Raw genomic sequence first — 16,437 nt, 5'->3', positions numbered from 1 at the left:
CTGTGTAATCTTGGGTAAGTCTGAGTTTTACTTCCCAATATATGAAGGAGGATTGGACTAGCATTGCCTCCAATATACTTGCTGACTCTAACAGTTTGATCCCAAGGTTCCATTATGTAATAATCGAAGCCTACCAACATGAGAACATTACAAATGGACCAGGTAAGATGAAGAGGGTGGAGCAGGGAGAGAGGGTCTGTTCTGCTTAATTAATTTATGTAGGAGAAAAGAAAGGTAATCCCTGACTGTTGGGGTAAGTGACCTTTAATCCTTAACTTCCTGTGAAATTGTTGGTTTTAGGAATATAGGCTCAAAGAGAAGTGTAGAACTGCAAGTAGTGATGTTTCATTGAAAGGAGAGTATTTTTTGATTGAATGAATATGTGGAGACATGAATCCTTTTAGTTTCAATCATAAACTATTATTCTTCAATAATAAAAAGATGAATAAATTGTATTCTGTGACAGTGAAGTGCTCTTTTAAGAAAGAGGTGGTAAATTCAGATTTGTCCTTACTGTATGTGGTGTGAAAATGGTTTGGAGGCAGGAAAAACTGGATAAGGAGACCCCTGATGATGAGATCCTCAATTTAGGAAGGGGAGATTGGATGGGAGAGGGAGGAGTTGAGGAAAACTCTCAGGTTTCTGCTTTGGGCAACTGGGAAGATGATGGTGCCATTTACTGATATAGGAAATAACAGGGAAGATTAGAACAGATAGGAGAGTAGAAGATGATGATGATTTTAATATTTATGAAGAAATGAAGCAAAGTTCTGAGTTATCTGAGGCTTTGGTGTAGATTCTGAGCTTTGTCATTATTCAGATAACTTTCAAATCCTGGTCATAGCATATGATGTGTAGAAAAGTGTGTGTGTGTGTGTGTGTGTGTGTGTGTGTGTGGCGGGGGTGGGGGTTGAAGGGATATGTTTGTTTGTTTTGCTTTTTTTTTTTGCTCTCATAAGAAGAATGAGACTAAAATCCTCATTTCCAATTATTTTGGTTCCAAACTTGATTTTGTTTCTGTTTAAATGGTTCAAAGGGGCACAGTTTTCACAAGTCTTGATAGAATGCACACAGAGAGTTCCCAAATGTATTTTTAGTCACATTTAGTCCTTTTTGAGGTATGATAAAGTTAAACTGCTATATTTTTCCTTCCTAGAGTAGAAATTTGAAGGTATTAAATCTTGGAGAAATGGCTTTCATTCATTTGGATATCAGATGCCTGTATACCCTTCTTCTTTGCACAGCATTCGGCTCTACTTTGTCTTCAAATGCTGAGATAAAAGGTAAACCAAGAATGGAGTAGTTTTAAAATCAGGGATATTAACTGCCTTTTCAACCTACCCTATGAAAAGTGCATAACAAGTAGATGGCTTGTTATTGGAAATATTTCAGGGAGTCCATACACAAAAGATATGTTCTTACTAGTCAGCCTCATGTATAAGGTAACTGATGATAATAAACATTTTGTGGGATAAAAGCCAAACTAAAAGACACTTTCCATACCTTTCTGTGTAGTCTTTTCTAACAAAGAAGTTAATTATCCGAAACCTCATTGCCTGGTACCCAACTAACTGAAAACTTTCCTTTATTACTATCCTTAACTTTTAAGACAATTAGATAAATTTTAAAAATACAGAGATTTAAAATAAAATTTTAAAATAATTACAGAATTATTAAATCATGTCTACTGAACTTTTCATTGCAGAAGGTAATTAGAACAATGCGCTTAACAAAGATTTCTAATCATAAAAGTTGAAACAATAGTATTGTCATTTCATCCTCAATAGAAACCTTCTTTATTTGTTCATGCAGGTCCCATTTCAAATCATTATTTGTGCCACCGTTTCTTTCTGTTGATTCTTTTCCTCACCTCAACAAGTAATATGAAGTGAAGTATTAAAATGAACAACAGGGCAGAAATGAGAGGAAATTGTTAGCAGAAAGGCAACATGAGGACAGTACTATAGTACTAGATTTGCTAGTAGGTTTAGTAAGTTTATAGAATAATTTGTTTGTTTTTATTGCTTTTTAAATCACCAGATGAGGGAGCCATTGCCTCCCACTGCCCCCACCCCCTCAAAATAAAACAGGCTGTTTCCTGTCACTCTACTCAGCTGCCTGCCACTTTTTCTTGAGCCCTTCCAAAGAGTGTCTCTGGTTTGCCATGTTCTACAAATACCTCTGAACTTCAGTTGACTAGAGGATTCAATTATCCTGAATGGACCAACAAGATCTGCCTGTTCTCCTAATTCTTAAGGCGCTTAGCCATAGTAGTCATATTTTATATTTTCTATCCCTTTTTTCGTGTGGGCCATGATGTTATTTACATATGGTAAACACAGGATTAATACTGACTGATTCTTGCTATGAGACAGATTTAGGTAATAAAGTGTTCCCATCCTAGACTAAATTCTTGTCTATATGACCACAGAGATAACTCCATGTTGAATTTCTTATTTCCATGAAAACTTATTACCTAGCTTGGCTAAGTCACATTTTACATATGCAATTCCTTAAAGAAGGGACAACTATGTAACAGTAACCTAGAGTTTTAAAAACAGCTTTATTGAGATACAATTTAAAGGATATAAAACTTACCCTTTTAAAGTATACTGGGCAGTGGTTTTTAGTATATTCACAAAGTTGTGTAACAGCCACAACTATCAAATTCCAGAATAGTTACATTACCACCAAAAGAAACCCCAAATCCATTCAGTAGTCACATCTCCTTCTCCCCTCCCTCCAGCCCCCGGCAACCACTAATCGATTTTCTGTCCCTATGGATTTGTCTATTCTGATATTTCACATAAATGGAATCATACAATATGTGGTCTTTTGTGGCTGGCTTCTTTCACTTAGCTTAATGTTTTCAAGGTTCATTCATGTTGTAGCATGTATCAGTATTTCATTATTTCTTATGGCTGGATAATATTCCATTGTATGGATATATCACAGTTTATCCATTCGTCAGTTGGTGGACATATGGAAGTAATCTAGATTTAGCAATCTTTGTCATAAGACACAGGATAAAAATTGAAATATCTTATTGATTTTTTTCAGTTAATCCTCCTCAGGATTTTGAAATAGTGGATCCTGGATATTTAGGCTATCTCTATTTGCAGTGGCAACCTCCACTGTCTCTGGATAACTTTAAGGAATGCACAGTAGAATATGAATTAAAGTATCGAAACATTGGTAGTGCAAGCTGGAAGGTAAGTAAAGCATGCACTTAGATATTGGAATGATTATTAGTTTTCTTGTGATTCCTGATGTCAGTGTCTACTTTTATTCCTGTATCTCAATAGCTATTATTAAGATATAAGCTGCATGCTAATGAGAACCTACTGTATAGCACAGGGAACTCTAACTCGCTGCTCTGTGGTGACCTAAATGGGAAGGAAATCCAGAAAAGAGGGGGGTATACGTATACAGCTGAATCACTTTGCTGTACAGCAGAAACTGACACAGCAGTGTAAAGCAACTATACTCCGATAAAAAAAAAAAAGAATATTCTTCACAGTTTCACCACATTTTCCTCCTGAATTATCTAGGCATAAAATGGCAATTCTTTTATTTGTATTGGAAAAGAGTGGACATTTCAGTTATTTCTGAAATAGTAATTACAATGTCCATTGCATTAAATCAGCTTTTGATTGATTTATGACTCATTAAAGTATTGTATCGTGGAATAAAAGTTCTTAAGAAAAAACAAATAATAAGCTGCATGCCTGCTGCTATCTCCTGTGCATCCTGCAACATCTGTTTTCACCCCACCCAGTATTAAGTCTACCATTGGAAATACAGGAAAAAAGAAAACTTGGTCCCATAGAATATGGACTTGAAGAGTCCTTACACATTTTACCATATTTCAAAGTTACTTATATACCTGTATGTGGGTCTTATATATGCTACTGGGCTATGTGAGCTTTTGCTCTGTAGGAATCAAGCCTTATTTATCTTTGTACTCTCCCTACAGAACACAGCATGGTTGTGTGCATATATTGTATTAAGTGCTCAGTGAAGGTTTACTGAATTAACTATTTACCTAGTCAACAAGCATGTTTATTCAAAGATTTTGGTTGTACAAGGCATTCTGTTACCTTCCTAATTCAGCTAGGTAGTTTCAAGGGACAATTCAAATCAAACATTCATTGTGCAACTTTTTTCTCCAAGCACTCCACTAGCTAGGTATCGGTAATAGAAGGATAAATGATACATGATTTTAGTCCTTCAGGAGGTCACACTTTGTCTAGCTTTCTTCAGTTACCTCCAAGATTTTATATGATTCCTGAAGAGTTCATATGATATTTGAAATGTGATAAATTGTCATGTAATAGGCATATGGTACACGAAAATTCTCTCTCAATTTCAACTTGACGGTTATAGCTCAAAAGTTCCTCCCATAGAGCCTTTTTTGTCTTCCAGAATTTTTTTTAATGAGATGCTAAGATTCAAATGATCTCATCAAATGATATAATATGCAGAAGTGAACTCTGCCAGGAATATATCTGGGACATTTTATCAGATAATCATCAGGAATTTCTTAGATATTGGGAACTCTCCAGGGTGTTAATGACTTTTTAGCCTTATTAATGTGGCTCATGATACCATTATTGTTTTAAGCTTAACTTTGTCTCATCTTTTTATCAAACAGACCATCATTACTAAGAATCTACATTACAAAGATGGGTTTGATCTTAACAAAGGTGTTGAAGCAAAGATACACACACTTCTGCTAGGGCAATGCACAAATGGATCAGAAGTTCAAAGTTCATGGTCAGAAGCTACTTATTGGATATCACCACAAGGTTAAAACAAAGCTCTCTTTTCATATTTAATACTTTCAGAACAATCTATATGGGAAGTAAGTCTCTTAACCTTTATACATCAGATTACATGTACAATTGAGAATGTGGCACAAAAGAGGATCCTTCTTAGGAGTGGGTGACTGGCCTTTTTGAATTCTTTAAATCAGCAAACACATGTGGCAAAACCTACATCTTATTAGGTTAATATAGTTCCCAGTTTGGGGCTCATATTAGTAAATATGCATGTGACTATTTATGCAACTGCTCAGAGCATCCTAGAATTATTAATTTAGTACTTTTGCATATGCTTACACTAGTACCAGTAAATAAGCCCTCAAAAGTTTTTGATTTTTCATGTCCCACTTACAGTGAAGTGATTTGCAACAACTTCCTTTTGGAATATTCCTGATTATGTTGATTGCTAAATCAAGTGGAGAGGTCAAAGGAAATGAAATAAAATTGCATAGTTATTTCCCACATGATTCATCGTCATGTCTTTCAAGCATTCACAGTTTTTTCATTTCTTAGGAAATCTGGAAGCTAAAATTCAGGATATGGATTGTGTGTATTACAACTGGCAACATTTACTTTGCTCTTGGAAACCTGGCATGTGTGTCCATTCTGATACCAATTACAACTTGTTTTATTGGTAAGTATTTTTATAATAAGAATTCCATATTAGGAAGATATCTATCAAAATTGATTCACAGTATGAGTAACTGTATTTTCATTAAATTAAATTCATTATATCTTTTCAGAGTTGTATTTATGATGAAGTTTATTTACAATTATTTGGGATTTTCAATGGGAGTAAGTAGGTTTAGGCTGTAGCTACTAGAAGGCACTCTATGGGCGATAATAAGGAATGCAGTCATTGTTTCTGTACTGGATTAAATATTTTGTATCTTTTAGATAGATGGAGTTATAACCTAAAAAGTTTTGGCATATTTCATATTCTTGCCTTTTGATCCTTTTTCTGACTTCCCTACATTTGTTAACTGTCACTAAGGCTTTTAAACTTACAACCATCTTGAATCTTCTATCTCCTTCATTCCTTAATTTTTTCATGGTAACATTAATCACCATAATCAACAATGACACTGCTTTGCAAGGTCTCACATCTGTTCTTTACTTCCCATTTCTACTGTTAGAACTCTTCTTCAGGCTTGCCTCGTTCCACACCTGGATGATTGCCATAGCCTCCCAAATGATGGTCTCTCTGCTTCTAGTCTCTCCCCTTCCTATTCATTCTGCACACTGTAGCCAGATTTATCTTCCTATTCTTCTATTTTCATATGCCATTCTTTTGCTCAAAAACCTGCCGTGGCTACTCATTGTCTCCAGGATAAAGTCTAGGCCATTCGAGTCTCTGCCTCACTGCATCACTGCCTTTCCAACATTACCGTCTACTACCACCAATGTGAATGTTCTGCTCCATTTAGACCCATCTCTACATATTTTTCTATCCATGTTATGATTGATCTTTTATGCCTTTGTGTGCATTGGTACCTAGAATACCATCTGACTCTCTCTTTCACTAACCCTTATCCATCCTTCAAGACCCATCTGGTATTCAATTTCATTAACCCTTTACTGCTCACATTAGCTTCTGTTCAGTTTTTCTCTGAACTATTACTTATTATAGTTCTTAACTACTTATTGTCCAGATGACCTTTAAATTTTTGTCTCCTTCCTTTCTTAAATTTTTAAGAGATTGGTGGGCACAAACTATTTCTGATACTTCTCTTGACTGTCTCTGCTGTGCTATGCCCATAGTAGATTATCGCTAAATATTCATTAAATGAATGAACCAAATGATGATAATAACATCGGTAAGTTGATAGACAAGTATCAGAACTTATGCATTTTTAAATAACAGAAAAAACAAGAGAGGACAAAGCATTACTCTTTGTGAGTCTCAGACACAAATTATCATGGTGTTTTTCTTTAGAAAATTACAATGTATAAGCAATAAGGTATAAGCTATTAACAATCTCCTGAGTACTGGGTTCTAATCCATATTATGGCATCACTTAACTTAGTGGTCTCGGGCAAACAATTTCTTGTTGTGGGGTCTCAGTTTCCTCATCTGGAATTAGATGGGTCAATTTCTAAGTTCTAATTTATTTGTTAATTAAATAAATTCAATAAATATTAAGCAATTATTAAATGCCAGGCATTGTTCTAGATAAAAGGAAGTATGAATAAGGCAAAGTCCCTGCCCTCTTGTTCATTGTAGCTCATGTTTAACATAACTTTATCCTCACCTTAGTAAAGTAGTGAGGGATAAATATTGACATTTTAGAGACTGGAAAATAAGGGTACCGTGAGGCTTTCCACTGGCATAAAGTAAATTATGTAAAGTCAAGCCTAGAAGGCAAATATCCCAAACTCTAACCAGGTGAACTAAACCAGAGACTACAATTTTGCAGACTTGGCCTAAAATAAATACTTGGCATAAAGTGAATTCAGTAGAGTCCTGATAGTTGTACCAGCACCTTATCAGCTGCTAGATTAGCCTCATTGCAAACGGGATTTTGGCTGCTTTTAAGATAATGTCAATTTTGTATTACAAGTTATTCTTTAGGAAAATAAACCAGGCATTTGTTCCTTTGGAAATCAGTAGGGAAATTCTCCCCTAATTCCCATTAGCTTTATTACTGAAAAGAGGTTAACTTTCAATGATATGGCAAAATTTCTTGTCTAGGAGAATGGGAAGTTAGATATTTACTTGCCAAACAACTCCTCTTTTTCTTTTTGAGCCCCTGTTGGCTTTTCTGAGGTTTATCTCTTGATGTGTATTATATCCTCAGAGGATTTTAATTCATTTTATTAAACATAACGATATTTTGTAAGTCTGCTTTTATTTATCAAAAAATTTTCTCTTAAATTTAAAAAATTTTATATATCTTTTATCTTTAATTTTTGTTTTATATTGGAGTATAGTTGATTTACAATGTTGTGTTAGTTTCAAGTGTACAGCAAAGTGATTCAGTTATACATATACATATATCCATTCCTTTTCAGATTCTTTTTCCATATAGGTTATTACAGAATATTGAGTAGAGTTCCCTGTGCTATATAGTAGGTAATTGTTGATTTTCTATTTTATATATAGTAGTGTGCATATGTTAATCCCAAACTCCTAATTTATCCCTTCCCCCTTTGGTAACCAGAAGTTTGTTTTTGAAGTCTGTGAGTCTGTTTCTGTTTTGTAAATAAGTTCATTTGTATCATTTTTTTAGATTCCACATATAAGTGATATCATATGATATTTGTCTTTCTCTTTCTGACTTACTTCACTTAGTATGATAATCTCCAGGTCCATCCATGTTGCTGCAAATGGCATTATTTCATTCTTTTTTTTATGACTGAGTAATATTCCATTGTATATATGTACCACATCTTCTTTATCCATTCCTCTGTTGGTGGACATTTAGGTTGCTTCCATGTCTTGGCTACTTTAAATAGTGCTGCTCTGAACATTGGGGTGCATGTATTTTTGAATTAGTTTTCTCCAGCTATATGCCTGGAGTGGGATTGCTGGATCATATGGTAGTTCTATTTTTAGTTTTTTAAAGAACCTCCATACTGTTTTCCATAGTGGTTGTACCAATTTACATTCCTACCAACAGTGTGGGAGGGTTCCCTTTTCTCCACACCCTCTCCAGCATTTATTGTTTGTAGACATTTTGATGATGGCCATTCTGAGTAGTGTGAGGTGATACCTCATTGTAGTTTTGATTTGCATTTCTCTAATAATTAGCGATGTTGAGCATCTTTGCGTGTGCTTTTTGGCCATCTTGTAAGTCTGCTTTTAAATCTGTTTTCTTATTAAAAAATCTGTTTTCTTCTAATAAGTTCTCCAGTACAATAGAAAAAAAGCAGTATCATTTAGGATTATCAATATAAACCCCATATTTTCTTAATAGGAATCTTATTCTTTGATTCTCAAATCCTGTTCGTGAGTCAACATAACCTAAGTATATGAGTAAGAATTCTTGCCTTATAACTGAGATTTTGTAAAGACTCCCACCAGATTGTAAGCTCTGTAAAATCATGGCCTATCTCTACTTTCCTTACTATTGTAGCCCTAGCACTTATCATAGGATCTGGCACATAGTTGGTGCTCAATGAGTATTGTATGTTATTAAATGATTTTTTTATTTACCTAGTATCTTAAAATAATTGAAAATTGAATACCATGCTACTAGAAGATATCGGTAAACACAGTTCTTACAACACTTCTTTTTACAGGTATGAGGGCTTGGACCATGTGTTACAGTGTGCTGATTACATCAAGGCTAACGGAAAAAATATTGGATGCATGTTTCCCTACTTGGAGTCATCAGACTATAAAGATTTCTACATCTGTGTTAATGGATCATCAGAATCCCAAGTTATCAGACCCAGCTATTACATTTTTCAGCTTCAAAATATAGGTGAGGTAAACAAACAACTTCAGAATGTTTCCAGTTTAGGCCATTTACAATCGACCATGTGGAAGAGAAGAGATAGAGATAGAGATAAAGGAGATACCTACAGAAATGCAAAGCCAGAAAACTGGGGGCCAACAGAGTATGAGGAAGCACTGATTAAATATGAAAGTATGGAAGATAAGGAATTGAATGAGTATAAAGTATCATTTTCATTTAGAACTCACAATTTGTTTCCCAGCTTGAGTCTGTCTGCTATAAAGTATTTTTGTCCAGTGTTGGTGATGGAGTAATTATGGAATCACTTATTCCCAGGCCTCAATAGGCAAATGGGTGGATATTTTCTGAGTTTGTGTTCTCAGTCCTAACAGTTATGAGAATGACAGGTTCTAGGGTCAGTCATACCTGGGTCTGAATCTTGAATTTACCACTTTCTAGCTGTATGACTTTGGGCGAGTTACTTTTAACATGTTTCAATTTCCTTATCAGTAAAATGAGGATAATAGAGGACCACCTCATAGATTTATTGTGAGACATGAATAAGGTTATGATGTAACATTCCTGTTTCACTGCCTGACACATCATAAGCTCTAAATAAGAATTAGCTATTAATAAAAATAGTAGTAGTAATTTGTTGTGGTAGTTGTTTCTAGTGCTATAAAATGGAAAAATGAGTGTAATGATTTGGGTCATCTAACTTTTCTCTTGGACTTAAATATTTGTCAATATGTGACTTATCAAAAAATGAGTTCCCCAAATAACCAGGTTTCTTAATAAACTAATCTTGGTTGGCAAGCAGCTTTGATTTTAATTCACATTATAGTGAATAGTCTTGAGCCACCTAATTTATCCTGGAGGCTTCTGTTAGTAAGTGTCCCTAGCTTTTGATAAGGGCCACTGCTAAACTTTAATAACCTCCATGTTGAAATTATTTCCTTCTGCTTTTCAGTTAAACCTTTGCCACCAGACTACCTTAGTCTTACTGTGAAGAATTCAGAGGAAATTAACCTGAAGTGGAGCATTCCCAAAGGACCTATTCCAGCAAAGTGTTTCATTTATGAAATTGAATTCATAGAAGATGATACTGCCTGGGTGGTATGGATATTGTGTTTATTTGAGAAAATCATGAACATAGCCTTTTAAATAAAATGGCAAACATAAGAACCAAAATCAGTTGCTATCCACATGAAGAATAGAACATGACATGTACCTTAGTTTAACTTCCAGAAAACCAAATAATCAAATAATCTAGTGGACAAAAGAAAGATGCTTGCAGTCTGAAAGTATTATCAATCAATTATACCAATTTTAAAGCTACATAGGTCCTTAGAGATAATCTAGTCACTTGTTTCCAATATTATGTCAAAAAATTAAAGTTGTCAAGCACATGCATAAGACGGATTGCGAAGAGGCCTCATGTAAAAAGAACACAAAGCAAGAAGCACAAACAAACATAAAAACCACTTCTTGAGGAGCAACTATCAGGTCAAAATCAGAATAGAGCCTGTCAGGGCTACCAGAGAATTGCTTGTAGCAGGGAAGAGAGGCTAACTGGGGAAGTAAGCCATGGTTCCAAGACTGATTACCCCCCAGCGCCAGCAATGTGATGATGCCTTTAGCCCCACTGTGTTATATGTTAATTTTATTCATTGGTTTCCAACTTAGGGAGTGGTGGAGACAAGTAGGTGAGCCATTATTTCTAATCAATTCATTTCACTTACAGATGAGAAAACTGGGAGTTGAATACATTTACAAGTCCCAAGGAAGTGAGTTGACTTACAATCAAATTACACAGCTAGAACTAGAATCCAGATCTTATTCCCAGTCCACTTTAACCTACATTACATTGTGCTGTCTCCCAAGAAAAGTTACAACAAAAGAAAAGCTGTTATTTTGGATGAGAAACACTCTTCAGCTCTTTGAGATGCAAAATTTAAGTAATCACTTCAGTGATTTTTTTTTCTTTTAGTTGTTTTGAGATCATCCAGCCTTGTGTATTCTCATATTGGAAGGGGTAGTTTCATGCCAAGCCCTGAGCACTATTACACTGGTCTTATGATGATTAACCAAAATAAGAATAAGGGAAAAAAGAAACTTTGTGTATATGAACTCTACAGTTTCCATAGAAACAACATTCACATGAGGACTCTTTTTGCTAACTCAGTATATATAACATTTTCCAATTTATGGAATCTGGGAAATTTGACACTAATCCAAAATGGGTGTCATAAGCACCAAAACTACCTAGGAATTTTGCCCTGTCACACATGCCCTTTACTACTAGTAATCCATTATCACTATAGAAAAAAATGTAAATATAAATAAAGAAGAAAAATGAAAAATAAAACACCATACAGAGAGATAACCACTGTTAGGATTTTGGTATATACCTTTCTAGTCATTTGATGCATTTCTTTCATGTAACAAAACCCACTTAGAAAATGACAAATCAAATGGGGGTGGCTAGCTGCAGTTAGATCAAATAATGATATCTCATTTTTTCCTTGGCTTTCAGACTACCACAGTTGAAAATGAAATATACATCACAAGAACATCAAATGAAAGCCACGAATTATGCTTTTTAGTAAGGAGCAAAGTAAATATTTATTGCTCAGATGATGGAATATGGAGTGAGTGGAGTGATGAACAATGCTGGAAAGGTATAAGATAAAATAACAGTAACTAGAGTATTTCTAGCACTGTTTGAGGAAGAAGATGCCTTACTGGATGTCATAGGTCACTACAGTTCAGTGACACTGGTTATGAAGGTCATAGGGTCAACTCTTCATTATTTTTTTTATTGAAGTATGAGTTATAGTTGTACAATATAGTGATTCACAATTTTTAAAGGTTATATATACTCCATTTATAGTTATTATAAAATATTGGCTATATTCCATATTTTTATAGATGTCTATAACATTAATTGAGCTGTATCTTTTCCACATTCCAAGAGTTAATAGATTCTGTTTGATTCTTCCTACTTTCATTTGACAAACTAATCTTACCTGTTTTGCTTTGATTTTACTAGTGGATTACTTTCCAGTGGTAGTCTTAGCTCCAAAGTATGGTGGCACTATTCTCGAGCTTCTTATATACTAACTAGATGTTAACCAAATCTGCGTGTATTAGTACCAATTGTAGTCGTACATTTACTCTGAAGTTTTACTTACAAGTATATATGTATTTTATCAGAATCTTGACATTATTGTGTGCCTTCTTTATATGGTTTGAAAAACTATGTGCTCATTATTCACATTTTTTATAGTCTGTGCCTTTTCCCTATTGAGAGTTAAAGGAATCCATTTATACAATGTTAGAAAGAAGGAACAATCATAAAATATGTTGACATGGTTATTGAAGAAAATATATTTAAAAAAAGAACAGCAAACTATTTTGCTAACTATTGGCTAGCAAAATAATTTTCTCTCAGTGTATTTTGTAATTATGGAAGTCAAAATACTCTTGCATATAGTCTATAAACAGAGAAGATAAATTAGCAATCACCACAATTGAACATAGATTTATGGAAAATCTAATGTTCAGTTTTAACTAGTTTAAGAGTCTTGTTATAGTTCAGTCATCAACATCTTGTTTTTCTGACTGTCAGTAAAGAGAATATGCTAGTTCTTTGCGGGGAAGCCTATTTTAATCAATATTTTCCTATGCTTTCAATTTTCAAGAGAACAAATTTTAAGCAAGGATAGGTAGCATACACTTGTTTTCGAGTGTCTGGTACTGTGCCTAATGAATATTTTTCTAATTAATATGTCATCATTAGTAAAATGAACATTCTGTTCACTTCCAACACTGATTTAAAGTGACTTATGATAAAAGACATGTTTAAATTAAATATATTTGGGATTGACGTGTACACACTGCTATTTTTAAAATAGATAACCAACGAGGACCTACTGTGTAGCACAGGGAACTCTGCTCAGTACTCTGTAATAACCTAAATGGGAAAAGAATTTGAAAAAGAATAGATACATGTATATGTATAACTGAATCACTTTGCTGTACACCTGAAACTAATACAACATTGTTAATCAACTAGACTCCAATATAAAATTAAAAATTAAAAAAAGAAAATAAACTTTCATAGAAGACAAAAAATAGCAATATAAACTAAAAAATCTTGAGAATGAGGCAAAATATTATTGTACTTCACAGTATACTGGCTTTATCAATAGAAAATATTAATAGTTGTTTGAAATTGAAGGAGATTAACTCAGCATTGCTCTTTCACATAAAGGTATATAAATACATATACAGATATAGATGCAAACATAATGGCATTCCTATCAATCATCTCCTTTTATGTTGTTCCATTATAATAGAATTTGTGTTTGACTGTAATCTCCCTATTAATATAGTGGTGTCATTGTTCTCTTTCATACACGAAATATTTATTAAGCACTTACTATGTGTCAGACTCTTTCAGGCACTGGAGATATAGCAGTAAAAAAAAAAAATCCTTGTCCTCATGGAATTTATATTTTATTCCCAAGTTGAGTAGAGATAGACAATAAATAAAGAAGCCAAATATATCATATAATCAGGGCCATGGAGAAGAAATAGGAAGAGAGAGGAAGAACTCAATTAACTAAAGATATATGGAATCAGAAAGAATACTTACTTGTTCTGTTTTTCATTTTTGTCACTAATATAAAAAATCTGGAGACTCTGTGGAACTGACATTGAGAAAGTCATGCCCTGAATTATATCTTGTTATTATTCAGTGCATGGTTTAAAGTAGATATGGTGAGTTTTTAGGCATATCCTCAAAATATACATACTTTTATGTATTTTATATGCAATCTTTTTTTTTAATTGAAGAATAGTTGATTTACAATGTTGTTTTTTGTTTTTGTTTTTTTAATTTTTTTAAATATACACTTAACCATGTTATTTATAACAGATTTCTTTTGCCCTGATGGGTGTCTCTTGGTAGAACCTTAATAAATTTCAGATTAGGAACAACGACTTTCCTGAGATGCATGTGGTCTTTAGTTCTTTTGGACATTTCTTATTGGATGTTTTAAGTTATAGAAAAATAGCACAATAATTTTTTTTGGAAATGACTATAAAATTAACTCTACTGAAACGTCACAAAAGAAGCCTGTTTTCCCACTGTTAATTTTGCATGCCAAAAAACTTACATTATTAGTCATTTCTCTGGATTATATCGTTGCAATTCTTAACTGAACTGAGCCTATGAATTTGGTAATTTTCTAGTAGAAAATAAGATCCCAAGGGACTAGGACAAAGAAAAATGTGGGGTTGGAGGTAGCTTTGAGTCTAGATATAGGCCTAGGATTCAAAGTGTTCCATAGTATTTCAAAACATGTGGGAGATACTAGTTTTAGAAGGACAAGCTTTGTGTACTTTTTAAGTTTATCTAGTGATTGCTCATTTCTTGCTATGCAGACGAACCATTAAAACTTCATCCCTAAAAAAAGAAAAGAAAAAAAGAAGAGAAAAACCTCATCTCTTTAGGATCCAGAATGTGAGGCAACTTTAAAAACATGACCTTTAAAGACTAGCTCCATTATTTGCACTGAGACTTTTATTGAAGACCTGCTTTCACTCACTACATCATTGTATGATATAATGTAAACATTTGAGTTATTGAGAGTTAAGAGATACATACACAAGACATGTTTATCTAATCACTTGGCTAACGTTTTATCATTTTGTTATTATGAAAAATTCGCAAGGTCAAATTTTAAACAAAATCATATAAGCAAATAAGAATGGGGCTTTAGGTAGTTATTTTTCTAAGCAAAATAAAGAGCTGTCACAGTTCAGTAAAGTAGTACAGCAAAAAAGTGCACAAATGAAAGGAATGCTGTTCTCAAGCATCACTATGGTATCTAGGTACTGGCAAATATGGCAGAAGTTGCCAAGTTTGACTCAGTTCTTCACCATTTACTAGTTTACTTATAAAATAATTCAGTTTTTAAAATAATTGTACACATCTAACCCTTCCCACTTTTTTGGTGATTTTAATCCTAGGTGACACATGGAAGGAAACCTTAATATTTTTCATGATACCATTGGCTTTTGTCTCATTACTTGTTTTGTTAATAACTTGCCTGATTTTGTATAAGCAAAAAAATTTGCTGAAAACGGTAAGTTGTATGACATTACAATGTTTAGTCTGAGATAGTAGATAAAAAATATTTTGCATTTAGAACTGATGGACCTACATTTTATAATTTTGCCTGTACACTGTGAGTGTTCATTGATGTTGTGTAGACTATGATAATGTCTTCAGGGAAAGTACAGTAATTTAAAAAATCAACCCTAAAAAGCTACGTTTTGGGGTGGATTTACTTTTGAATGAAATATAAGAATAATGCTTTAGAACATGAAACACTATTTACCTCTAGATAAAGGGAAAATATGAGAATTACAGGAGAAAAGCAGGATTGGGGAAAGGAAAAAGTGACTTAAAATGGACATAGACTGAGATATACTACTAGTGTGCCACAGGCAAAAGATCACAAAGATTAAAAAAACTTGGTGCGTACCCTCCAAGAGCTCACACTCTAGTTGGAGGAGCTAGAATCTATACAAAAAAATATAACCTCCATTATGAGCTGATTTTATCTGATTGCTTTTTGAGTTATACAGATAATGCTATAGAATTTCAGAAGATGGAGGGACCACTATGGGTTGGTGAGCTTTAAGGAGGAAGTGTGACTTGGAGAAAAAAAATATCTTAATGCCAGGTCTTTTAAAGATAAAGAGAACTGTGAATGTGTGTGAAATGTTTTGCTTTATTTCTCTGCTGAATGCTTTTTTGTCTATTTCTCTGAGTTGTTAATCTAAGTGAAATAGTTTGTGTTATTAATGACTGTTAATAATGGAGCTCTTTCTTAATTTCAGATTTTTCATACCAAAAAAGAAGCTTCTTCTAATCAGGTGATACGGTGCTGACTCAGTAAATTCCAGGCTTATGGCCAAATGTTAAACAAGAGTCTTATCAAACTGAATTTTTTCCCCAAATGTTGAATAAATCTTATCTTGAAAGCCTTGTTGTGTTTTAAATAGGCATTAGATTATTAAAATCCTCAACTAGCAGCAAATTATCTGAATCCTATTAACAGATTTTTTTCTTGTTAAAAAACAAAGTTCAACCAATTAAATTGACAATCTAATTGGCTTTATTAGATGATTGTGAATCA

The 16,437-nt window shown here is 33.7% G+C and overlaps 1 protein-coding gene across 1 annotated transcript; it reads left to right on the top strand.

Annotated features, from left to right (window-relative positions):
• The first annotated feature begins 1,189 nt into the window (after window positions 1–1,189).
• IL13RA2 (interleukin 13 receptor subunit alpha 2) lies at window positions 1,190–16,189 on the top strand. The gene is made up of 9 exons (XM_024731932.1): window positions 1,190–1,283; window positions 3,061–3,212; window positions 4,655–4,808; window positions 5,337–5,457; window positions 9,066–9,250; window positions 10,194–10,339; window positions 11,760–11,904; window positions 15,263–15,378; window positions 16,139–16,189. The coding sequence occupies exons 1-9, from the start codon at window positions 1,190–1,192 to the stop codon at window positions 16,187–16,189; spliced, it is 1,164 nt and encodes a 387-aa protein (XP_024587700.1).
• The last annotated feature ends 248 nt before the right edge of the window (window positions 16,190–16,437 follow it).

This window comes from Neophocaena asiaeorientalis, unplaced genomic scaffold (assembly GCF_003031525.2).
Source record: "Neophocaena asiaeorientalis asiaeorientalis breed wild unplaced genomic scaffold, Neophocaena_asiaeorientalis_V1.1 scaffold178, whole genome shotgun sequence".
NCBI lineage: Eukaryota > Metazoa > Chordata > Mammalia > Artiodactyla > Phocoenidae > Neophocaena > Neophocaena asiaeorientalis.
This window is presented reverse-complemented; position numbering and strand designations above follow the sequence as displayed.